Genomic DNA, 24,987 nt, shown 5'->3' on the forward strand with positions numbered 1-24,987 from the left:
CGGGAAGGGGAATCTCAACGGGCCCTCTCGCATGATAGGACATTGTTAAAATCACTCTCTGTCTCTGCACTCACAGCCAATGCAAGGGTCGAGAAATTTCGTAAACCATACGGAGGTTCATCTCAAAAGTTCTTACCCGCCAAGGCACCCGCCAAGGCACTATATAACACCACCAACTTGAATTTCCCCCAAGTCTGCTTCATCATACTCCGTAGTAGAGATGATATTTTCATTTCTCATTAAATTACTTGTCAAGATGACTTCTAATACTGATATATATGCTCTGATCAAGTAATTCTTCAGACCTTAATTCTATAGAATCTTGCTGACTCTGAATGAAGCACAAAATCACACAAGAGATGTATTGTATTATATTGCAGCAGGCAGTTGCAGTGTACTATGTATAGATGATGAGATGAATGATCACACCTGCTGTGGGCTGAGTCACATCACTGTACCCACAGATATAGATATCACTATAAGTACAATCATTTAAGAAATGATTATGTTGATATTTTGCTATGAATAATCTGATGATCATGGATTCATGATGCTTGCTTATAGATTATCACAGCATCAAAGAGTCAGACAGAAGAAATTAAGATGTGAAAGCAGTATTGACAAAATCTTTCACAGAAGATGATACAAGCATGAATAGAGTGGATTCATACTCATATTCAAAAGATTATAGAGCTAGAAGATGAAAATGAATATAAAGAAGTATAATTGTATTATTTTGTATCTAGATTGTATGATAGAGAACACTTACTATATTCAAATTAGACTTTTGTGGTGTTTTTAGTATGAGAAAGAACTTTTGAGATGGTCCTCCGTATAGAGACACTGAGGGCTTGTTTCTGCTGGGAAATTATCGCCCCTACCACCAAGAATAATAAATACTACTCCGTGCCAGCTAGAGAGTCACACGAAATTGCGTAGGAGCTCTGGGTTACACAAAGTTCTGTTCAAAACCTCCCACGGCTCCGGAATTTCTTACTCCACTGAATAAATATTCTTGAGACGACAACCCTCTCTGCCTTCCACAAACGCCTTGTTTCCTATCTCTTGAAAATTCTCATACACTTACTTGCAATACAATTCCTGTAGGGGTGGAGTGCGGTTATCATGTATTGTGGAATAGCTAGTTTTCCATTTTGCCCCTCAAGAAGCCTCGATTGAGATCTCGAATTGGAAAATTGAAACTTCGTGTGTTGCTATGGCTGTAAGGATAGTCCGCGCTTTGTTAGGGGGATGGGAGAATGTCTGTGTGTCGTCCAAGGCAATCCTGCAACCTGTTTCGAAGTCATAATCTTCCTATTAAGGTATAGTCAGTGGGAAAAAGGCGTTGATAATTTATTTTAGAGCAAGCCACTTTCACACGGGGTGAGTGAGTCTGTTCCTGTGGAATTTTCACATGTCGCACTGGTTGCATTGTTGGTCTGAAACGTCCAATAACAAGCTATACAGGTTACGGAGGATGGAGCGAGTATGGTTGAGCTAGCTATCTTTGGCGGCTATGGGCTCGGGACCAATGACTTGGACTGCCACGTGCTATGCATCCATGTCATAATCTATAGTTACAGCGTTTCTCTGCGGAGTACGGAATACTCTGCCAAACATCAACTACTGAATTTTTGCGCCTCCTCGTTCCTTGGCGTTTAAATTGAAAGAGAGTCCAGGATTGTGGTTTGTGTGCGGCCTGGCGTGCTAAATCCCTCGGGTAGCAATAAATGTTGTTCCTTTCGCATTTTGTGGGGAGGGGAATGTTGTGAAAAGTTGTGTTCAGCCGAAAAAATGGGCGCTTTAGCCGAATTTCCCCCGCCAAATAATTTCTGTTCAACAGCAAAACCCGTCGGGATTTGGAGCAGAAAATAGAAGTGGAATCTGCCACATCGGGCTTTAATTATTGCCCCTCGCTGGACCCTCAGAGCAGTTTAAAGTTGCCATACACGGCTCATGTCCGGGTTGAACTTTATGAGCAGCCTTCGAAGGACCCTGAGCAAAGCCAAGGCAAGCTAGTTGCAATTATGGAGTATCAATCAAGGCTCGAGGGTTGGTGTCCAAGATGGATAGTAAGGGGCGGGCCCAAAGAAACACTGCCAATTCAGCCACCACGCTAACGCTGAAATTCCTCGCTGGCAACTTCTTTTGGCAATCTGGTTTTTGCCATTCTCCCAACCTGCCTTTTTTGGCTTGGGCGACAAAAAAAAAAAAAGGTACATCGTATGGGGTTGAACCGTAAAAGGGGATTACTTTATTTGGAATCCGCACACGTTAGCGTTGACTTATGCCTTTTGGCTTCGTACCATGACAAGGTTACGGAGGTTGCACGTTTCCCCCCAGCTTAGAACAGGGGGTGGCAGAGCATTCATTTCTGGCAATGAGTTGACTTATATTCTCTGGACCTTTAAAAGCAGGTTTCCTCGCGTTGCCTGGCCTTCCAAATTTGGAAATTTTGAAGATTTGAAAGTCAGCACATTCCGGATCAGCAAACTCCGAAAAGGACCTCTAGAGAATCCTTTTTTTTTCTTTTTTTTTTTTTTTGGAATTTCACAAGCCGATAAAGAGCCACGTATTCCGCGTTCGGTAAGCCTACAAGGCACTGCGATGGCGGCCAAACTTTGATATTGACACAGTAAATGTTGATACAAGGCGTTTTCAATTCCGCGGTCCAAGGCCCGTTGAACATCACGTCATAAATAGAAAGTCTCCTTCCTAATATGAACAATGAAGATACAGTGTAGTACACCTAAACTAAACCCATTTCATTGGATGCACGGTCAACCTATATTGTGGTATGGGTACCTGCTCAGCGTCTCAAAACGGTCAAACTAAGCGAAAGGCAAGATAAGATGTACGTGCCGTTAATTAACCAAATTAGCACAGGTGGTATGAGCGTCCAAGGTTGCCGCCGTCCAAGTCAACCTTCATTGAAAGAGTATATACTGCCTCCCGTACTGCGGAATAACTGGCGCGGTATGGGTGGAATATGACCGTGCCCTGAGCTTGAAACCACGTTCAACTGCACGCCCGGGAACTCAATTTGAGGTTTGCCGGGAAGCCAGATTTTTCAACTCTATTGACGTTTCACACGTATCCGTTTGGCCCTCACGTCGCGGCTGATTATACATCCTTGGTTCTGATTTCTGGAACCTCCACACCGAGCTCCTGGTGTTAACTCGGCTCCCAGAACGGACTATCCTTGCGAGCTGTCCAATTGGAAAATCTCCAGGGCTGGGACCCGGCCCGTTGGTGCCCCTGTCTTTATCCATGTGCGACATTTCGGCGGCGTCCATGACAATTGCCGAGAACAAGTTTCCATGCCTGTTTTCTGGGGGAGATTTTATTATTTCAGCGAAGTGCTACTTTAATCATGATGAAATAAACATACGCAGCGTAAACTCGAACATATCCCTGCGCATGCTGGAAATTTCAAGGAAATCCCAATGCAGGAGCTCAAATAAATCCGGTCCTCACAGTATAAGTGACGGGCTCTTGGTGCCTGACTTGTTAGGATTGCCCCTGTTTAGCGGCGTTGCCAACCGGTATACGCTGTATGTAACAACATCCTTTGCCATATGAATTTCTAGCGCCTGCGCAAGGACTATTGTCCATCCATGGGCCGTGGGGATGCGGCCGGCTAAGCACACCGGCATTAAAATCCAGGGCCTGCGCCACACATACAAACCTCTCGGCCACTCTCCCTGAGGAGCAGCACCGGATGACGTTTGCGGGAATGCTCTAGTTAACTAGTACGGAGCTTTTCAATATTTACAGAGTAGTTATCTTCTAACATTGCTCAGATTCTCTTAGCTTTTTTTTTTCATTCCTTTTTCTCTTTCTCCTTTTCTTCTCTTCTTCTCTTTTTTCTTTTTTCTCTAAATAAGTGATTTGAGAAGAAAAATCAAGATGATGCTTGGGACATCGATGCTGAGCGCCCATTCTAAGTTATTATGTTACTCTTCAAACAGAAATTCCGGAGAGACTGTCTCGAGCGAAACAAACGAGACTGCTTATGAGAGTCTCTCTTCTTCTTCTTTTTGTGGCTGATCTTTGTCTGATATATAACTAACGGTCTGATGATGTTGTTCTCGGAAGACCGTAGGCCTATGACAACCCACGGCACTTTTTCACTTTCATTCATTCAATGTTGTATATTATATAAATATAAGTTATTTATTATATCGTTACTATATTTTCATATCTTCCAAGTTCTCCTTTACTGGCCTCTTAATTATATCCCTGATAAACCACATCCGAGGATAAAATGAATCGAAGATAGGTAAGATTGAAATTGCGTCTCAACTATAATCAATCACACCAATAATATATAGATATGGAATAGAAATTTTGGCCCATTCATTAGTCTGTGAGAGCTCTATAAAATCTTTACAATATAGGTCGTTATTTGGTCTCTCTAAATGAAGGGATCTCCATCTCTCTGCCTGCCAGTAAAATCCTTCAATAATCTCTGGTACGTAAAGATTTCTGCCTTCATGGCTGCTCAAAGACAAACCCTGCTCGCTCGTTGTATAGCGACTGCTATCTGACATAAGAGCTGTGTGAAATAACAGATGTATTCTAAGCATGAAAATTGAAAGTGGAAGCGAGGCATGCGGGTTACATCTTGTGGCATGAACTTAAAAAAAACCCAGGTCAGGCGTCTTCGAAGCCTAATTTTGTTGGTAAATTCCTGCCCTTCCTTGTGTTTATCAATCTTCACTCGCCATCCTCGTGGCTTGACTGTTGCACAATATTGACTTTTCCCAAGTTGATTAGATGTGGGATCCCAAACCATGGTGCTGCACCGTTCATAGGGATCACTCAGCAACCCCGCCGTCTTGGGACCAGCCTTTCCAAGAGACCGCCCTCCCTTGGAAACCCTAAATTGCCGGCTGGATGCGGCTTGCCATGCAGGTTGGATGCTATTGGACTCCGGGGGATTGGAAAATTATAACCTAGGCTCACCCACTGGAAAGTTGGTTCATGATATCAAGCGCCCCCCCTTTGGCGTCAAGGCTAAAAAGGACGATGTCCTAAGTGGGGGAATAGATTCTACTTCGCAGTTTCCGAGGGCAGAATTTGATCTCTGCGAGAAGAGGAGTACCCGACAAGAACGGCAGAAGGGAAATCCTCACGCTGTACCCCCGTTGTTTTTCGAGTCCTTCGTTTATTCCGCTTTTTCACGCCCCAATCGCAACGTTACCACACCTCATTCGTGGATGCTGAGCGTGCTGAGTTCGCCGCCGCCTGCTGCGGCTGGTGGTCGATTGACAGGATCCGCTAGTCCCGCAGCGGGACCAGACACCGAACAACCTTCCAGATCGTCCGGCTCTCCAGAAACCTAAACACGCCTGGATCGCCTGGAACCGTGGCCGACAATTTTCCATTTTTTGTTATTGGTTACTGGATGCGAGAGTGCAGGTACACCTTGATGCTACGGATGTACACATACATACATACATACATACATGTGCCTGAACGTATGTACATAGTGCTACGTTATGGTGCAGTTCAATGTATACACATCTGCAAGCTAAGTCGGTGAAAACTCCTGAGAGAAAAACAAAGGATGTTTGTTCATAGTCGAGTCCTGCTATCTATTTCTACTGAGTATTGCTGCGGTACAAAAGAGGACTTTATGGATCTCCTTGTGCACTTCCGTCTTGCCTTGAATCGGCAGTCTTTCAACGTTCCACCACTTGTTCAATGAAGGAACCTTGAAAGTTACCGTTCTTGAGTGACCAAAGCCTTGGATGATATTGGAACGTGAACTTCGATTTGTTTCGACTGGCAAGGAGTTCGATGATGCCCGCCCCAAGAACGTACTGACCGTTGATTTCATGTTGGGAAGAAAATGAGCTGATGTCTGTCATTTCCAGAAGCCCCAAGGATACTTTTATTATTCGCCAGCCAACTACTAGTAGTCTTGGCCAAAAGGGCCTAAGGCCGACGCAGCAAGGCTGCATTGCTCTGAGGCCACCTGTGACTTGGCTCAACCATTGATCAGCTATTAATACACTGCTCCACTTCAACCCACAGCCAGTCGACATCTCTTTCTGGGCCCCTCGAACCAGTCCAACCAGCGGCAACAACAATAGCGGCACAGCCGCACAGAACGCTCCCCGTGTTCCCCTTGTGGACTTCCAATCATCCTGGTCACTGCAGACTGAACAACCTCGGGCTTACAGGACAGTAAGCTTAACTTAGGGCCTTGGAATTCACTCCTAAACGCCAGATTATGATCATATTTCTTAACCTTTCTCTTTTCATTTTTAGTTCAGACACATCTATCAGAAACTCGCCCAACACTAAAGCGCTTGGCCAGCCGTCTATCGTTATTCCAACTCCAAGCGCTTCACAGAGTACACCACCCTCTCCTTTATTCCCTGGTAGTGTATAAATTTCGGAGGTTTCCTTTGGTCGGACGAAACGGCAAGAAAGAACCTGGTGGCACTGCTCTTCGGGCCTTTGGTAGCGGTCGTTGCGATTAGCCCATGAACGATGTTTGACGGTCTTTCGTTTGCTGATTATTCCGTCGCACTTGGCCGCATTTGACCGCACCTGCATGGTAAGCTGGCAGCATCTTTGCTACAGCTTGTATGATCGATCGATCCGGTCCTGCTTGTTCCATCGTTTTCCACCTTCTTATACCGGGGTTGTGCAACCAAGACGCGCCAAAGTGTCTGTGGACTAAGATATGAGATTTCTAGAAGTCCCGGCTCCCGGGAATATCAACGGTGTTTCTAATCGGCGCCCAGACAATTGAAAATCAGAATGAGTTCATATTTTCCGCCTGGAGGCCCTGCAGAAGGCTACGATGCACCCTCAACGCATGCCGCTGCCCAGTTTGCCGCCCATCCAGATATACTAACAACCCCACAATATCCCCACACCAACTCCGTGTGGCATTATTCCCATCAACCTCATATGCCTCCTCCGGAGACCCCCCATGCTCATTTCCAAATGGCATCCGCACCAAGTGATCGAAGGAAACACAAAAGAACAAGGAGTGGATGCTTTACATGCCGTTCTCGTCGAGTGAAGGTTTGTTCTTTGCTCTTTGTTATTCTCCTGCACGCGCCTCAAGATTGGTTGCTGATCTGTCATCTACAGTGTGATGAAACTCATCCAATTTGTGACAGTACGTTCTACCCATCGAACTAAAAGCTCCAGTTACTTTTTAACTCGTTTTGCTATATTTCTAGGGTGTAGCAAGGGAAAGAGAGACTGCGTCTACCCACCACCCCAAGTAAGGCGAACAGGAAGCCGCACGAATCTGGGAGCCGCTGAAAAGCCTCCAACTATACCAGAGAGTGAATCTTCGGATGAAAATAATGGCGGTACTGGAAAAAGCTGGAAAAAGGGCACCGAAAAAAAAGAGGAACTTAAGGAGGAAGATCATCCCAGTAGTGTATCACCACCAGTATCCCGACCAAGAGCTACTATTTCTCGAAGCCAAAGTGCCCAATCGCTAGTCCGGCGGAAAGGGCGGCCTCCGAAATCACCATCGGACGCCCATGGAAGAGATAATTTTCCCATAAGCGATATGATCTCGACAATTTCAGGATGTGGTAATGAAGCGGCAACATTCGAATGCTCTTTGAAGGAAATTTCTAACTTACCTGGGGTTTCCAAGCTGAAATACGACGTACAATTTTTTCTGGCGTATCATAGACACATTATAACATTTCGCCATTATTTTATGCGACAAGACGCACAGTCCTTTATTACTAAAGATCTCCTTATGTACGCTGTGCAATACGAGCCGTTGCTGTACGCTGTCATCGGCTTCTCAGCATATATTTGCTCCATCCGACATCCTAATGGCAAACTTTACACCTTCCTCAAATATTATAACAAATCAGTAACAGGCCTACTGAAGTCGCTCAGCACTAACAGCACGCACCATGATGCTATGTTGCTGACGATTCTTCAGTTAGCAACCTTCGAAGTATGTCACCTTTCTAGTTCAGACTTTTTCCCCTTTCGTTCTAACCAAGATCGCAGGAATACCTAGGTGACTGGGTGAGCGTTACAGACCACCATCAAGCCGCCCAACGTATGCTCACCGAGCTTTATACCCCAGAAAAAATTAATGAAAACGAGTTCCGCCGCTATATGTTCTTATGGTATGCCCGTTTTGATGTCGTGTCCGGTATTTTAGCCGGAAGCGAAGCCATTTTGAGTCCAGAATGGTATATCGCGTGTGAGTCGTTCGCCGTCGAAGAGGAAGCTAAGGATCCAGGAAACATCAACAAACAATTTTACACATGTGCCATCCGCACTAGGAGGGTTGGCATGGATATGGCGTCGTTGATTGCAAATGCGTCACGAATGCTTATTTCAACTGAAGAATTTGAACGCCAAAACCACGATATCACTGCTCGGCTTGACAAAATACAAGAAGCATGGAATTCTTTGGCCAGTCCAGATCACCTAGTCATGTCCTTCCCTAATAAGGTGCCTCTTGGGCCAGATGATATTGTGGATCCTTACGTGCCAGGCAGGATCTATGACGAATCATACTGGGACGTCAACTGTTGTCTGGTTGACATTCTTGGTACCAGAATGATGCATAAATACCAAACCGGCCTGTTGTTGCAGCAGCTGGACCTTGCAGAATTGCAAAGCGACGCATTAGAGCTCTGCGGTCTTATTGAAACTATGGAGCGGTGGCCCAATAGACCGAAAGACTGGATTATACAGGTCCAATCCTCCTTAGCTCTTTCCACCCTGTTCATTCCCAGTGATGAAAAACATATCATGTGGTGTCGGAAACTCTTGGCCAAGGTAGAACAATTTGGGTAAGCTAATCTGTCGCAGCCGGATAATTTCTCTCACTCACTTTACTAAAATCCCCTTTCCATCCAGATTCGTTTATCCATCGGCATTCCGCTCCAAAATGGCAGATTTATGGCAACTGCCCGAACTGAGATGGTGGTGGCTCCGAAACGATGAAGGATGTCCAAAGCTAGTTCGCGAAATCCGTGAATGGACCGGTGAGCGCGAGTTAAACCCCCGAGACACATTTCGGGAGGACGTTCGTGATTTGAAGACAATGTTCTGGAGAATGTCCATAGATGACACTAGTAGTTCAGGAAGCTGCACAAGCAACACACTCACGCCTCCTACTACGGTTGGGCTATACTCTCCATCCGAACCCACTCCTTAACACCTTTACAAGACATATGCCAGAGTGGCTTCCGATGTATTCTTATTTGGAGGTATGCACGCGGCGAGGGAGAAGAGGTGTTCGTCTTTTTATTACTACCTTAAGCACCCTGTATCCCCAGCAGCTCTCTTCTCCTCCCCTCTTCTAAATTCTCTTTCTCGATTCTACTTCTCGGCTTTTAATGGGGGCCGGGATTTGATCGGAGGCTGACGTGGCGAAAAGAAGGTTCACCTTGCCACTCCGCCAACACACAGGTTCATATACATGTATGTATCGATATAGAATCGATCTACCAACCAAACACCTGGATTTGAACCTCCATCCTCCCTTTGACATGAATACAAGACGTGGAAATGAACCACACGAGTTCCATCCATTACATGAAAATGCCCCCCTCCTCGCAAATGACTCTGTTGTTTGAGGGTTACTCCTTTCTGTCGAAGCATTGTTTCCCAGTGAACACTACGGAGTACCAGCAACGAAATACATGAAATGCCAGCCGGAATTGCGAGGAGGGACAAGTTAAGTCGAGATCTGCAAGCCTAATGTCACGTACATAATTCCGCTTTTAGTTAGGAATAGAAGATCCTAGGCGAAATTAAAACTTCAATTTCCCTCCCTCCTCTGGCCCGCTCTTCTTCGATCCTTAGGGTAGGTAATCCCCGTAACATACATGGAATGTCCTTCCGTTGATAGTGAAGGAAGGAAGGACATTAATATCCATAAGCTGATAGATATGTAAGCTAGAAATGTACCTAGTTTCCATCTCCTATTTCGTTTTTTTGTATATTCTTGTAACTATATATTTAGTGCATATATATATATATAAAAAAAAGGAGAAAAAAAGACTCGCTGACTAGATCCAATTTTCTTCTCCAGCTGATGATATCACAATGAATGAATCCTGTACAGTAGTACTACACCCCCCATCTTTTTTTTTAAAAAAAAATAAAATCATTAAATCATCAAGTTTCTCACTTCTATAAACTTCAATCTGCAGTAACTAGTATAAAAGTTAAAACCTGCCATTAAAACTTAAAATCGATAGTATGTAAAACAACAAGACAGGGCTTCACCATTCAGTTAAAATGATCATCCTATTAATTTGAGAAAGCATGCTCCGTAGTTACACTTTAGAAATTTCTCAAATCTTCAGATAACTAGCTACGATTCTTTATAGTTTTACTATTTTCGTGATTAAAAAAAATTCTCAACTTTCCAATGATTAAGTTTTCAAAAACTTGAACCTTTAAGTGTCTCTTTTTGCAAACTCTAAACGAATATCAAATGTTTATACAAAAAGTGATTAAATCATGTAAAGGATACAAAAATGAAATACTATTTCACTACTTTCTCAATGACACATAATTTAATAAGTTATAGGGAGGTATATTTCTCTTAAAAAAGTCATTTCTCAAACTAATTTTAGTATTGTGGTACAAAGTGATCCAGAATGTAACTCGATCAAACCGGGTGCGGAATGCGTTAATTTGACTGTGCTTTATAAAAATTTAAAATCATGAAGGAATTAAATATCAAAAGAATTGAGCATTCCAATAACCTTTTTACAGTTATCACATTTCCCTTTCGAATTCTATCACTATCCTTCTCTACATCCGTCCACGTTCGACCATTTTAGACTTCTAGCTAGAAAAAGGGTAAGCAGGGAAAGAAAGGTACGGGCACATACAGGACAAATAAAGTGTTAGAGGATGACGAACGGGATCGAGAGTATATTTGAGAAAAAAAAAGCTTCATCCACATGTATGCCCAAGCCCAGATATCAAAGTAATTATCTCAACTCATCCTTCAACCACCCCTTCCACCCCATAAATCCGAGCGCGAGCACCTGGCCTTGCCGAAACCTCCATAGCCTCAACAATAGTCTCCAAGCCCCCAGCCAACTCCTTCCCCTCCTGGATTGACACCACGTCGCTTGCAACGCCGCGCTCTCCCAGCACATCTTCCCCCCATGGCAGCGCTTCCACATCAACTTCTATCCCAAGCAAACACTTCAGCACCACGCCAGCGCCAGCCTTACTCATGACAACATTCATCTCCTTGCACCGTTCATCACAAACACACTCGATGCACCCCTGCGGACTCGTGCATTGGCATGCTTCAATCCGCCCCAGTGCCCGTCGGAGCAGACTGTCGACGAATTCGAATGCCTTCGCAGCAATTCCAGAGCCCGATGACCCGCCCTTGGCGTCATAGAAAGTTAGTCGGGCGGGGCGTTGACGGGCAGGTATGGGAGGAGGTTTAACATTTTGGGATCTGGTTTTGTTCATCGCTTGTTGGTGTTTTGGGCCTAATTCTTTGACAGCAACTTTGCACTCTGTGCGGACATCGCCAGGTGACGAGATGATGTATGTTGGCATGAGAGACAGGATGGCGTGTTCCGCGGCATGGATGGCTGCGGCTGCGTTAAGGTTGCGGGTCTTCAAGATATCCAGCGCTTGTTTAGGGACGTCTAGCCACATTCCCTTGCTCAGGATTTCAATTGGCGGATTATCAAGCGCCACAGCGTCAAGAATTCGACCCTTTTTATCCAGTTTGAAGTAGCCATAGACAATCGCTCGAATTTTGATAGCGCCAAAAAAGGCTTTGGTGTTGGCCGTACTACTGATGCGTCTTATAGCTTCGGTTTCGATGGGATCGATGTCCGTGATATCGCGTTGTTGGGTCGTCCAGTCCACATGAACCCGGATGACACGGGCAAAGCGCTTGTCGGTATTGAGTTCCTTAACCATGTATGGATGTCCTTGGTGAAAGAAAATACCTCCTTCATAGATACTGAAAATCACTCTCGATTCCTCAATTTCTTCAATGACGGCATTTCGGTTGTTAGTTGTGTCGATGATTGCATAATGATTATTTTCAGTGTCTCGAATAGCAACGCATTTCGAAGGGTGAGGGCGGAATCGTTCGTGACAATGGTAAAAACCTAAGCTATCTTTGGTAAGTCGTGTATATGCAAACTCGTGGAGTTGTGGACCGAAGTATTCAGTATCTTCGTCCGACTTGATTGGCATCTCGAAAGCAGCACACTGGACATGACCCTCAAGTACCAACTCATTCCGTAAATCCACCTGAAGTTCGCAATTGGGCTTCGTAAAGAGTTCGTCCGGGTTTTGCATGTAATATTGATCAGTTGCGTAGGAATCACCGACGAGAATAGAGACAGAGTCTTTGTTTCTACGCCCGGCACGCCCACTTTGTTGGCGCAGATTTGAGATAGAGTATGGGAATCCATGCGTTATTACAGCATCGAGTGAGCCGATATCCACACCTAGCTCGAGTGCATTTGTGGCGACGATCCCAAGTAATTTCCCCTCAAACATATCTCGCTCTATTTTTCGCCTATCCTGCGGACTGTAGCCGCCACGATAGCCCATCACAAATCGCGAGACATTGATTCGATCTAGGCTTTTAAGCTCATCTCTAACAGCAGCTAGCAACAATTCACACTGTTTCCGAATCCGACAGAAGGCAATCACGCGTACACCTCTCAGGATCAGTTGGCAGAACAAACGGGAACTCTCCTGGATACTGTTACCACGACCAGAAGATGGGTCTCCAGGATCACGAAACGGAGTGTTCCAGCATATAAATTCCTTTCTTCCGGAGGGCGACCCGTCGATATCTGTTAATCTCACATCATCAATCCCAAATATTGTTTTCATATGTTCTTCGGGATTTGCAACCGTGGCTGAACAAGATATGAACCTGACATGGCGGTTTCCAACAGCAGCGCATATTCGCCGTAGCCGTCTCATAATGAAGGCAACGTGTGAACCGAAAAGACCGTTATAAACATGAAGTTCATCCACAACTACATATTTCAAGTTCTTCAAAAAAGTCCGCCAAGAGGATTCTTGAGGCAATATCGTAATGTGTAGCATGTCCGGATTGGTGAAAATAATCCGTGCCTCTTCTCTGATTACGTTTCTATCTGCCATAGGCGTGTCTCCATCAAATGTTTCCACGAGTAAATGCTCTAAGCCTTCGATATACCCCAGTAATTCCTTTAGGCTTCGGCGTTGATCCTGAGCAAGCGCCTTTGTCGGAAAGATGTACATCCCTCTGCTGTGAGGATCCTGTTCCAGCTCATGCAGCATTGGAACCTGGTAAATAAGGGACTTCCCTGAGCTTGTTGAAGTAGAAACAATGACATTATGCCCGTCATGGAGATTATTGATGGCTTCCGCCTGGTGTGAATAGAACTGTGTAATGCCTCGGGTGTTATATAGAGCGTTGACCAGACTCTGTGAAAGAGCAAATGTCAGATCACCGTAAACGGCTGGCTGTGGGTCAAAGACCCGATGTCCATCGGGTACTATCTGATCAGTGTACCATTCCATTTCTCTGATACTAGCAATAATTTCTGCAATAGTTGCGCGTTCTTTAGGGATCTGTGCCGGCAATCTCATTGCTGCAGGGGTGTTAGCACCGCTGCGAGGCAATACAGGAACGTACATATCTTTATCAGCCTCCAGCTTCTCAACGGGATCGACATCCTCATCCTGGCACTTAGCAAGGAAGGCATCAACAGCGTCTGAAAATTTTTTATTTCGTTTCTCAATCAGAGTCACCATGTGTTTCTGGCTGTAGACAGGAACTCTAATGTCGTCTGTTTTCGATCTCCTACGAGAAGAATTCTGCTGGGGATCTTTCTTCAAATCCCCATCCACAAATTCAAATATCAACACGTCACCGCCACCATCTGGATTTAGACCTTCGCTGTCCTCGGCGTCATGACCCATCCCCTCAATCTCCAAATCTCTCCATATCTTCCCTGTGCCTTTGGCCTCGTTCACTCCGACAAGATCTACAACTCCCTTATCAACACTTTCGAATCTCACTGACCGCGGAATCAACACCTTGACCCTGGCCGCATCTTCAACACTCAGTTTACGTCCGCCTGTCTGCGCTTCGGCAGCTGCTTTGATATTATCAAACGTTGTCGAAAAGTGCTTTCGCGCGGAACAGAAGGTGTAAACAAGGTTGAGGGCGCGATGCGTTTGAGCGAGGAGTTTGAAAGGTTCCGGCCATGGAATAGGCGGAGTAGAAGTAGCAGGTGATTTTTTCGGCCGGCCTCGGGAAGAGGTGCTACTAGACCTCGAGGATGAGGATGCAGAGCGTCGTCCTCTTTTGCCTTTGGGCGGCTGCAATGGAGCGGCACTCGGCCCATCGTGAGTCTTGGTCGGGAGAGTGGTAGTGGTTGCCGCTTCCACCGGTAGCCTTGCTGAAGGGCTCATATACACTCTTCCCACATCTCCTCGTTGTCCTTCACCTGGCAATTCTGGAGAACGAGATAGATATCCAGACCCATCCTCTGTGGCACAGTGTTCCCCATCATTTAAGGCATTTGCCTTCCTCTTCAATCCATTATTCATGAGTTCGGAATGTCTTGAACGCGGGGAGGTCGCATCATTCAATACACAGCATCCTTCTCAAATGTAGCCTGCATGATGGCCCATCACGCTCAAGCTGGCCTTGAATGCGGTCAGAAAACGCGTGGTCATGTGACCGATATACGTACTAATTTAAACCCTCTTCCAAGAGGATTATACATGCAAGAAACTGCCAGGTTTTTAAATCCTGCCCGTTATATTCCGAGAAGATGAAAACCATAGTAGGGACGAAGAAAATAAAGACGAAAAAAAAAAGAACTGGACAATGTGATAATCGAAATCACGACCTTTCGCAGTCTGAGGCATGCAAAGCGAACGCTCTACCAACTGAGCTAATTGCCCAAATCGGAAGTAGCTTCGAATTCGCCGCTTAACTTCATCACTCCACACGTTCGAAAATTTAATAAATAATTGCTAGAATGATGTAGAGTGTGAATAGAACTTGAATAATGTTATAGAATAAATTTGCTAGTCAGCCGGTTGGTAAGAAACGGTTGCGTTTTTAAAGTTTCTTGGATATCAACATTTTTATGTCCGTAGCTACGTCTATATGCCCGCAGAAATGGAGAGGATGAAAAAGGGCCCAATCTCAGTGTAAAAACGAATCGCAAAAGCAAAAAGAGAGAAGGAGAAAATGAAGGAGGGAGAAGTATTATGGGAGAAGGAAATCGAATTGAGACTGAAAGTGTATTTATTGTTTGACAACAAAAGAGAGGGAATGAAGCACTGCTTGTTAGAGAATGGAGAATCAAGAGACGAGATCAAAAAGCAAAAGGCTAAGGCGGATATATCTTGTAGAGAAAGAGGTACAAACCCAAAGAAAAAAACCAGGCGACATGAAATCAATGCTATTGCAAGCCCAAAAGGTATATTTTCCTCGTCTTCGATTCATCCTTGCTCCCCCACCACACAAGACTTCGTCTGAATGAGTTATGGATCTTATTTCATGACGTGAAACGAAACGAAAAAATGATAAGGACAAATATTAGTAAAGGAAGGACGTTCTCGAGTTGTTGTATTGTCGCAAAGAAAAAAGAAAGGGAGTCGCATTGCGAGAGCAGGTAGGCCTCCCGACCATAACCGGGTGAGTAAAACTTAAGAAAGAATAAGAAAGAATTAAGAGCTGAACTGTGATCAGAATTAAAAATAGAACCCTTCAATACACGCAAGGTCAATTTTTTTTATAACAGACGGGTTAATTATTCACGGCGTTCAGTTTTAGTAATGGCAAAAAAGGAACATTAAAAGATATGAAAAGAGAACGGCAACAGTGAATGGAATGGGGGGACTTGGAAAGTGGAATGAGGGAAAGAGAAACGATGGGGGTGAAAAAGCCCAATTTCATAGACTCGCTTGGAGGGTATGGAGAGTAGTATAGAGTTGCTTGGCGATGTCGTCATTTCCGGTCTGAAGACAGCACAAATGAGTTAGATATATATGCCATAAAAGAAACGAGCAAAACTAGACAGACATAGAGATTCACATACCCTAAAGAGGAAAGGGACAGATTTGCCATCCTCGAATCCCGCAAAATGCACTTGTTTCCCCTTCGGAGGGCCACCGGACGGATCGCCAGCTTTCATGCCTTTGAAAACAGGGATATTGAGGATTACCCGCCACACCCCATCGGCCCGCATGATCACCCGCGCTGTTTTTTTCTTCGGTTCTACACCCTCGTCTTCGTTGGCCTTGTGCTTCTCTTCCTTTTCATGTTCTTCATCTGTTTTGTTGTCACCGGGCTGCGGCTCTTCCTCAGATCCATCCGTATTGTTACCATCATTAACCGGTTCCCTGATGTTGACTTTGAAAACACCAACGCCGCGCTCCTTCCATTCCTTCCCGTTGAAATGGTATAGCTTGCCGCGGCATGAAAAAATTGTATTTTCGCCCTCTTCACCCGTTTCAGCTAGAATGGAGCAGTTAGTAAAGTACACGGGGTGATCAATTTTTAGGTTGTAAAGGGTGAACTGTCAGCAGGAAAACAACGGGGCCGGAATGGATCCAACATACTCTGCTGTTCATGGAATCTCTCATCCCCCTTCTCCTCCTCCAAACCTTCAAAGGTAGATTTATCGTCGTCCTCACCTTTCCCTTTTTCTACTTTATTACCATCCTCATGCGCAGAGCCAGCAGCCCCCAAAGTTTTCGACTTTGAGGAATTTCCCAAAACCGAAGAGCTACCTGTAGGAGTTGAAAAAGCGGCTAATCCCCCACCCAGCTTTGGTGCAGCGGCAGCAAAGCCAGTGGCAAACCCACTCCGACCAAACCCGGATTTACCACCGCTCAGAGCACCGAACGGGGATGACGCAGCGGCGGCTGCAAAGGGCGACGCTGCAAAAGCCGAAGAGGAGGTTGATGGGTGTTCCTTGCCTCGCGTGGTTTCAGCGGGAGGTGCAGATTTCAGTGCTGAGGAATTTGCAGCCCCAAGGCTGCTAAACGGTGACTTCTCTGAACTGGCAAAAGATGCTAATTTTGATGAGGCGAAAGCAGATGCGGAGGTCATGGGTTGTTCCTTCTTTTCCATTTTGTCCTTTGATGTTAGTTGGGGGGTTTTCGATGCCATAGAAGCGAAAGCGGACACGCTCAAAGTGTTGGAAAACGGATTCAGCGAGGAGGCCTACAGGCGGAGATGTGCTTTGTAAATATACAATAACCAAATATTCAAAAGGGGCTGGAGTTAAAAATCAATACCAGAGTTGAAGTGATATTTACAAACCTTTTTAGAAACTAGATCGGAGTCTACCTGAGAGCTCCTATCTTGGGAATCGTCACGGTGTCGCTTCTTCTCCGGCTCGCCTTCTACTCTGCGATTGGCTGACATGGCCTTGGATTTATCAAAGGGCTCTCTAAATTTGGCATTTTCTGTCCCTTCCTCAGCCTTTTCGCCCATACTATCTGGCTTCAGATGGTCCTTGTCGAATTGATCTCTGCTACGCTTCTTCTTGGGGCTGAGAATGCGATTGGCAGTATCACTCTCCGTGCTCTTGAGCTCTTCCGTTGGGGTACGTATTCCACCTTTATTAGTGACATCCTTAGCATCCATATCATCTGTCATGCCATGTTTATCCTCTGTCGTCGACTTACTCTTAGAGCGCCCTTGGTTGTCGCTGCTCTCATCGTCCGTTTTAGAATCCCTTGACCGCTTCCGTCGATGGCCAGTCTCGTCTGTGTTTTTTCCGCCCGCCGCCTCGTCATGCTCTTCATCCTCATTCATATCTCCCAATGATCGTTTCCTCCGGAGTCTCCCCCGCCCTTCCACGCTACTTGTATCACTCACACTATCTGCTCTGGCCACAGGGGTTCCCTGTGACGCCATAGCGTGGTCCTCTGGGGAATTCGGGCGAGGCACACCGGCAATGGAGGTTTCCTTGAGTTTCTGACGGACAGGTCGTTCACCGGCACCATCTTTTTGTTCGTCAGAGGCTGGATAATTTATCTTGACTTCCTCTGGCTCCTGGGTTTTCGTACCTTCTGAGAGCTCAGCCGCATCATTATCCGTGTGAGCTCCGTTGTCTTTCTTCAGGAGAGTGGGACCTTCATCTGTGTCAGAAAATGATTTTTCAACGTGATTTTTGTCTGTAGCTTTTTCCTCCGCCTGTTGATGCGACATCTCTTGGGGCCGGGCCTTTTGTCCATCTCCCCCGTTTCGCTCCCGTGCAATATTTGGAGAAGATGTATTGTCTCGCGTACCTTGTTGAGGGGTAAGTCGTGGGCCAGGCAGGGTGCCGACGTCAACCGTATTGGAAGCTTCAGAATTTTTAGAGTCAGAGAGGGAGACAAGATCTCTTTTATCCCGAGTTTCTAGTGGAGATATGGGTCCCCGCTCCTGCGTACCTTGCGTGCCTGGGAGTAATGGGCTATGAGAATCCTTGTCCGTCGGCTCTACGATATCCAAAGCGGGTGAGCGAGGCTCCGGATCGGTGGCTGCAGGTGGAGTACTACTGGTATCCTCACCGATTAGAACACCATTCTGCTGGTGTTTCTCTGAAGCCATATCGGATCTGTGTCTTTCTCCTTCGTCGACCCAGCGAGTTCGGGTAGGTAGGTTGTATCGATACGGGTAGTTATCCTCTGCGTGCTCACGACGGTGGGTTGGTCGTTGTTGATCAGAGTCGGGAAGTCTGGGGATGTGGCACAGTTTTGGTGGTGTTGACTCGGTACGTGGGGCCCAGCAGATTAGTGCGGACGGGGATCGGCTGCCCAACGAGGTCACACTGGATGTTGCTCAGATGGAGCTCCGCACAAGTACCCCGTATAGCTGATGAGATGGCAGAAGCAGATTATGATTCCGAGACCGTGCTGCTTGCCCTCAAACTGTAGGAACCGCGTAGTGGTTGTCGTTGTTGTAGTCGTAGTGGTTGTTTGTGCTGGCCGCGAGAATTTAAGGTTCGCAGATTGAAATTTTGGCCAGAGCCCAGCGCAAGGATAGCGCCCATCAACACAACATCAGCAGCAGGGGGAGATCCGGCAAATGTTACAAATGAGCCGATTATTGCAAGATGTCAGGAAGATGCCTTAGTAAAAACAAAACAAATAGAAATCCAGACCGCCACCACTTTCTTCTGTCAAGAGAAAGAACTGAACTAAAGCTTTATCCTTTTGCTATCAATTCTGCTATCAGTCAGAGGGTCTGACAAGGTCATTGTACGCAGTATGTTTGTCCGAATGGTTCCTTGGGACTTTCGTTTGGAAACTGTATTGCAATTTTGCTGGCTTTGATGGATGTTGTTTCGGCGATTGCTCTGTGACAGGATCCTTTATGCTCCTTGATTTCTTTTATATACATCAATAAAAATATAGAATGTCAGAGAAGATGACGCATTCCAACAATGAAACGGAGGTACCCAACAAATATGACTTCAAACGCAGGATCTCAGGGCATCTATGTATATAATACAGCCTCCTAGCGATCTCACAGAAAATATCAGAAGAGACATTGGCGGATAAACAGGCTCACATTCGAAAAGAAGAAAAAGGTTGGTCAGAAACAACAGAATTGAGAAGTACTCCCCACAACTGGGAAAACAGCATTATGATCCAGTATACATTGGGAAAAATGAGATCCCCGCAGCCATAGCATATATAACAAAATAAGAGACATCATCACCGTCCACAATCCCATCTGCTATCCTGTAGCAGCTCACATCTCAACACGTCCCCTACCAGATCACACACCACCTTGATTCCCTCCCTCAATCACCACAATACCCGGGGGAGAAAAAAAAAGAGGATAAAAAAATAAGATCAGCTAATAAAGCACAAACACCCAATTCCAATATAAAATACAAATAGTGGATAAACCGCGATTAACACCCGATTCTTCACCACACCGGACCCACCAAGGATGCTCACCCCCGCAGCCAGTGACCAGGCGATCAGAACAAGGTAGACGGGGACCCGTGCTACGATGGGGAGACCTAAGGCGCTGAGGAGAGCAGCGATCACGAGCGGGAAAAGAGTGTAGCCGATTATACAGACGGATTGGAAAAACGATCTATTTCACCAGATGTTAGTAGGTATTTATCAGGGATGATATTTATCGCAAGGAAATGGTGGGGGGAAACTTACATATTCCCGCCTAGCAACTTAATCTGCATCGTCACAACCGCCTCTCCAATCCATACTATGCAAAAGACGCCCGAGAAGACCAAACTGACCTGATCTCCCTGCGCTCGCATGGATAGAAACATGCTAAGCAACAAACAGAAAATCAACGGTCCCCTATAATAACCCCACATAAACGTCAGTAAGCAAATCCACACGCAACCCTATAACCACCGCCGCTGCACAACAACAAACGCACCAAAGATCCCAATCCCTCAATCCCTCACTCATCCCCCCCTGGAGAACGACATCCGCATCCGGCCACCTCCCCACCAATCCCCTGATCCCTCCACCGACGCCATTGCCAAATCCGCTGGCCTCCCCACGCTCCGCTGCCCCAATCCCTCCCCCGCGCGCCAACATGCCACCTAGCAGATACTTGGGCCACAACACCTGTCGCATTTTCTCCCAGACGGCCAGCAGGTCGCGTGATAAGGTGGCCCAGACAGTCTCGTCGATGGTGTTTTGTGGAGCGCGCCGATCCTCGCCGGGGATGGAGGATGTAAGGAAGGAGCCGGTGATGTTGGGGCGTGATGAGGAGGAGGATGCGATGTTTCCTGTTAGAGGTGTGCGGTCGGTGGTGGGTTCGTTGCTGTGAGCCGGATTGTCGGCTTCGATGGCTGTGACGGGGGAGGGGTTTGGTTAGCTGAGGGTGTTTTTCCTTCGCGGGCAAGCGCCTCGTTTCCAGGTTATATGGGATGGGGGATTTTGTGGAAGGATATTTGGATATCATTCATCTCCACTGTTCTGTCAAGAATGTAGCAAAAATGGACTGCCGGGAGGTAAAGAAGATAAACACAATATATGAAAAAAAAGACTTACTTCCACCCTCTAGGTAATCATTATCCAATACTGAATCATCGTCGTGCTCGATGACGAACGGACTGTCCGTGCTGGAACTTCCCGCCCCTCCGCCTCCTCCGCCGCCGCCGCCGCTGCCACTCCCGTTGGCCGTGATCGCCATCCCGTATATTCAGACACACTCCGCCAAAGCCTGGAAATGCCCTATCGCATGCCACTGGACCTCTTCCTACTCTTCGTTCAGCAATTCCAGGTAATTTGGAGCAAACCGGGAGCTTCGAGCTTAATATGTTCCGGGAAGTAGGAGTATTCCCTGTCTTCTTCAGTCGAATCGTATTATACCGTAACACCTCAAAATTGCTCCGCCGCCGATAATGTCGAATATACTACTACTTCTGCAGATAGTCAACAAACATTGATTGATGCTGGCGAAGAGCTTTGTTGCAGTAGTTATTGCTGTTGTCTAACAACTTGCGTCGATTACGTACACGGGAATTTACGTCACATGACCATCATGACGTGGAGATTGAATGGTATTGCACGGAACAGGAAATTGAAGTAAAAAGCAGTCGTATAAATTTAAATAGTTATAGAGGTGAAAGGAACTCGTGGAAATCAATTGCGTCCAGTTCCATATTTCTTTTCACGTCATATAATCCCAACATACCTGGCTAGATAGCGGGAGACAAGCGAACAAAGCACCACTGAGGGGGAAAAAAGAGAGGAAGAAAACAGAAGGCGAATCAAACGTATATCACAGTATAAAACATCATTAGAAAAGGAGTAGAGGAAGGGGGGAGGGGAATAGGAGAAGAGGAAATAGGACAAAGAGAACAAAAGCAAAATCTTCCCTAAAAATCAACAACAACTATCTTTTCCAATAACATATCAATCATATACTGTCCCTCGCCCTTCCACCTCCCATTCCGCCATATATCCCGCATCCAAAACTTCCATTGCCTCCTCCAATCACTTGCGTCGAGCTGCCAATTCCAGTCCAGCGGCCCGGCGACAGGGCTTCTATACCCGGGGTACTGGGGCACACCACCCCTACTACGACTACCACTAGACATATCGTAAAGCTTTGCAAGGGCATCGCTGGGTAGAGTGACCCCTTGGGACGACAATGATGAGGAATTGAGTAGACCCTGCCTAATGCGCCACTGGCGCTCTGCCCTTTCGCCCGCAAGTCGTGCGACAGCTTCCTCATCCTCGGTGAGGTAAAGGTCACATTTGGTGCATTCGGTGCAGCGGGAGCCGGGGTTGGCACGGAAATGCTCGCAGAAATGTTTGTAGCCCTCTGGCTCTTCGTCTTCCGCCGGATTAGTTTCGTTATTGTTATTGTTGTGGTTATTATATTAGTCGTCATCGTGGCCATTCTCGTCGGCTGGCATGTTCATTATTAAGTTCCCATCTAGGTCATAGTCGTCAAAGGGAGCATTTTCCCCATTGATTTGAAGTATGTCATGACAGGGTCGCCGATTCTGAGGTTGTGCTGGCTGTCGTGGTGGGCGAACGACTAGGATATTGTTGGCGCCAGCTACTCTAAGTGGTGGACCTAGAGCTTTGCGGCATATATAACACATAGAGTACCCACATACACAGGTGAGTTTATTGCAGCCAGACGATTTGACGAAAGAGAGGCCGCACCTTGGACAAGTTCGTTTGATAGCGGCTGTTCGGGCAGCTTCGACGGTTGTTCGGAGAGATTGGAGCAGAGGCTCATGGCAGCGGTGGGGATCTTGCCATGGCTTGTGGCACGTAATACAGCTATCAGAGCTGCAGGCAGGGTTTGAGCAAGTAAACCGTTGGTGGCGGGTCTTAAGACAAATGTTCCGCAGCGAGGAAGATAGGATGGTGGATATCATTGACGGGTTGAATAGGAGAAAATATAAAACTGGAATGATGAGAAGGGGTATCAAATCGAGAACAAAAATTATCGTAGCTATTGTTGGAAGGAGGCTTCCCCGCCGGAAGCGCCAAGTGAGCCCCTTTGCTGATGGATGGTAAACGGGGTCTACTTCCGCATACCCACACGATGGGCAGCGGATCAGTTTTAGCTGAGATTTCAGAAGGCATTCCGAAACCAGGCGATCTTCGAACTTTTGGTATGTTTCCGCTCCGGTCTTTTCAGCGAGAATCGCTCGTTTCACAATCGCCGGGTCCAGAGTACCCTCGCAAATGCCCTCTGACATAGGTGCTAGGCATCGTAGCGTTGACTTTTCATGGTCAATGGACCTGCTCCAGCCTTGTCCAAAGAGGGACTCATGGATGGTGCGCTGGATGCAATGGAAACAGATAATATGCGAGTTGACTGAGCAAGTAGATATCTGCTCAAAAGTAACGTCTGACAAACAGCAATCGCATTCGTAAAGGGCTTCTGCAGCTTCTGCCTCGAATTTATTAAGCTCTTCTGCGAGCTTCAGCCCAGTAGCTTCCTGCTCCTCCTTTCTCCGAGCCAGTAATGGGGCCAGATATGTATCATGCAGCTCCCGATTAAGTTCCGAGCAACCAGTTTCTTTTAGTCGGGGCATAAGTTCCCCATCAGGCAATCTCTCCCAAGACAAGAGCGGGTGATCATCCCTCTCCTTCTTCCTCTTGAAAGGAAATATATTCCCAAACGTCACTCGCCAGCTCTTGCGGGATAGCTCCTGCAGCGTCGGGCGGGCACGGGCGTACGAGAAATTAACCTCCGCCAGCACCGCATCGATGGCACTTCTGCTTAAAACACGGAATTCCAGAGACAGGGCCGATTTGACCGCAGCCTTGTACTCCTCGCTCTGAAACAGCTCTTCATGGGGTATCCATCTCCTCCTTCTTCCGTGCGCATCCCCATTCCCGTCTACTGCCATGGCACCTCGACCAGGAGCTCCATCAACACCACCACCACCACTAGCCTTAGCATCCAGCTCAGGGACATTCCATCTTCCTTTGACCCATTCAGCCCTATATCTCAACAGCTGCTCTACACAAACATGTAACCTGCTCTTCCCATCGAATCTAACTAACAATTCGCGAAAGACCTCAATCTTCACATCGGGAAACAGTTGTGCCAACATAGCCAGCGCATCGTTCAGTTCGCGGCGATCACGCTCTTTCTCCTCTTCGATCGTTTCGCCGGCTGCGACATTGCTAGGCGCTTTTGTTCGTGAAACTATGCCAAATGGGTTTCCGCGAAGGGCTTCGGTGATTGTCGATGAGCCGGCAGCAGCGGCAGGAGGTGGCTTTGGTGCTTTGTCGGGCGTCGCTGATGAAGAAGGGGATTTCGAGATGGAGGAAAGGGTACTTGCCGAGACAGGGTGTTCATTTGTGGAGGATGCGGTGCTAGATGCGGTGCTCGATGTGGTGCTCTTGCGCTGAGGAGAGGTTCTGGAATAGAAACTTGGGAGGGCGAGAAAAAGCACCATGGTTGTGGATAGCTACATGATTCCAAAGGAGGAGGAGAAAGGGGAGCTGGTTCTTCGTTATTCTAAGGAGTTTCTCTTGATTTTCTCGTTGCAAAGTGTCGCTTTCACAGTGGTGGCTTTGTCGTCTAGCTCGGAATCGCGGAGTTGAGGTTTCTAAAGGATATGTAAATATAGTGTAGAAGTAGATGTGCAGTCGAAGTGGTTTGAGACTGTTGAATAGTATATAGTATGGCTGCGTCTGTTAGGTCGTACCATATAGTAGTTAATCGTTGCCGTGGTTAGGTGAGGTTCTGATGTAGTTGTCCTTGTGGCGTGGTGGGCCGCGGCGGAAGGCGAGGACAGGGCCAGCATGGATCATTAAGCAGCCGACCGCAAGGCCGAAAATAACACGCTACATAATAGATGAGTGTTGCATGAACTCCCGGCATGGGTAAATATGACAGCAAAAGGTCCAAGAGGGCTGAGTTTATAAATAATAACCACTGGTATAACTCTACTGACCTATTTTTATGGTTTTATCTAACGTGAGAGATCGACTTCTCGGCAAAAGCCAACAAAGATCTAAAACAACATACGGAGGGCG

At 46.5% G+C, this 24,987-nt stretch overlaps 8 protein-coding genes and 1 non-coding gene across 9 annotated transcripts; 2 read left to right on the forward strand and 7 right to left on the reverse strand.

Annotated features, from left to right (window-relative positions):
- Positions 1-3,038: 3,038 nt before the first annotated feature.
- Positions 3,039-3,422, reverse strand: HCBG_07155 (uncharacterized protein; the record flags this gene model as incomplete). The annotated part of the gene is made up of 2 exons (XM_045434204.1): positions 3,039-3,331; positions 3,392-3,422. The coding sequence occupies 2 exons, from the start codon at positions 3,420-3,422 to the stop codon at positions 3,039-3,041; spliced, it is 324 nt and encodes a 107-aa protein (XP_045284995.1).
- A 1,374-nt stretch (positions 3,423-4,796) lies between these two features.
- Positions 4,797-5,348, forward strand: HCBG_07156 (uncharacterized protein; the record flags this gene model as incomplete). The annotated part of the gene is made up of 2 exons (XM_045434205.1): positions 4,797-4,809; positions 4,918-5,348. The coding sequence occupies 2 exons, from the start codon at positions 4,797-4,799 to the stop codon at positions 5,346-5,348; spliced, it is 444 nt and encodes a 147-aa protein (XP_045284996.1).
- Positions 5,349-5,920: 572 nt separating this feature from the next.
- On the reverse strand, positions 5,921-6,570 carry HCBG_07157 (uncharacterized protein; the record flags this gene model as incomplete). Its single annotated transcript, XM_045434206.1, has 3 exons — positions 5,921-5,983; positions 6,041-6,227; positions 6,260-6,570. 3 exons carry the CDS (start codon positions 6,568-6,570, stop codon positions 5,921-5,923), a joined length of 561 nt encoding a protein of 186 aa, XP_045284997.1.
- A 207-nt stretch (positions 6,571-6,777) lies between these two features.
- HCBG_07158 (uncharacterized protein) lies at positions 6,778-9,783 on the forward strand (the record flags this gene model as incomplete). The annotated part of the gene is made up of 6 exons (XM_045434207.1): positions 6,778-7,047; positions 7,117-7,144; positions 7,209-7,954; positions 8,011-8,807; positions 8,875-9,227; positions 9,398-9,783. The coding sequence occupies 5 exons, from the start codon at positions 6,778-6,780 to the stop codon at positions 9,173-9,175; spliced, it is 2,142 nt and encodes a 713-aa protein (XP_045284998.1).
- A 945-nt stretch (positions 9,784-10,728) lies between these two features.
- On the reverse strand, positions 10,729-14,574 carry HCBG_07159 (ATP-dependent 3'-5' DNA helicase; the record flags this gene model as incomplete). Its single annotated transcript, XM_045434208.1, has 1 exon — positions 10,729-14,574. One exon carries the CDS (start codon positions 14,572-14,574, stop codon positions 10,978-10,980), a length of 3,597 nt encoding a protein of 1,198 aa, XP_045284999.1.
- Positions 14,575-14,851: 277 nt separating this feature from the next.
- HCBG_11066 lies at positions 14,852-14,934 on the reverse strand. Its single transcript has one exon. It is a non-coding gene; the product is annotated as a tRNA-Ala (tRNA).
- A 999-nt stretch (positions 14,935-15,933) lies between these two features.
- On the reverse strand, positions 15,934-18,586 carry HCBG_07160 (uncharacterized protein; the record flags this gene model as incomplete). Its single annotated transcript, XM_045434209.1, has 4 exons — positions 15,934-15,999; positions 16,080-16,498; positions 16,603-17,209; positions 17,309-18,586. 4 exons carry the CDS (start codon positions 18,584-18,586, stop codon positions 15,934-15,936), a joined length of 2,370 nt encoding a protein of 789 aa, XP_045285000.1.
- A 1,250-nt stretch (positions 18,587-19,836) lies between these two features.
- On the reverse strand, positions 19,837-21,160 carry HCBG_07161 (Yip1 domain-containing protein; the record flags this gene model as incomplete). The annotated part of the gene is made up of 4 exons (XM_045434210.1): positions 19,837-20,086; positions 20,161-20,313; positions 20,396-20,816; positions 21,019-21,160. 4 exons carry the CDS (start codon positions 21,158-21,160, stop codon positions 19,837-19,839), a joined length of 966 nt encoding a protein of 321 aa, XP_045285001.1.
- A 389-nt stretch (positions 21,161-21,549) lies between these two features.
- HCBG_07162 (uncharacterized protein) lies at positions 21,550-24,404 on the reverse strand (the record flags this gene model as incomplete). Its single annotated transcript, XM_045434211.1, has 4 exons — positions 21,550-22,309; positions 22,469-22,561; positions 22,648-22,817; positions 23,029-24,404. 4 exons carry the CDS (start codon positions 24,402-24,404, stop codon positions 21,849-21,851), a joined length of 2,100 nt encoding a protein of 699 aa, XP_045285002.1.
- Between the last annotated feature and the right edge of the window lie 583 nt (positions 24,405-24,987).

Source organism: Histoplasma capsulatum (genome assembly GCF_000150115.1).
Source record: "Histoplasma capsulatum G186AR genomic scaffold supercont2.11, whole genome shotgun sequence".
Lineage (NCBI taxonomy): Eukaryota > Fungi > Ascomycota > Eurotiomycetes > Onygenales > Ajellomycetaceae > Histoplasma > Histoplasma capsulatum.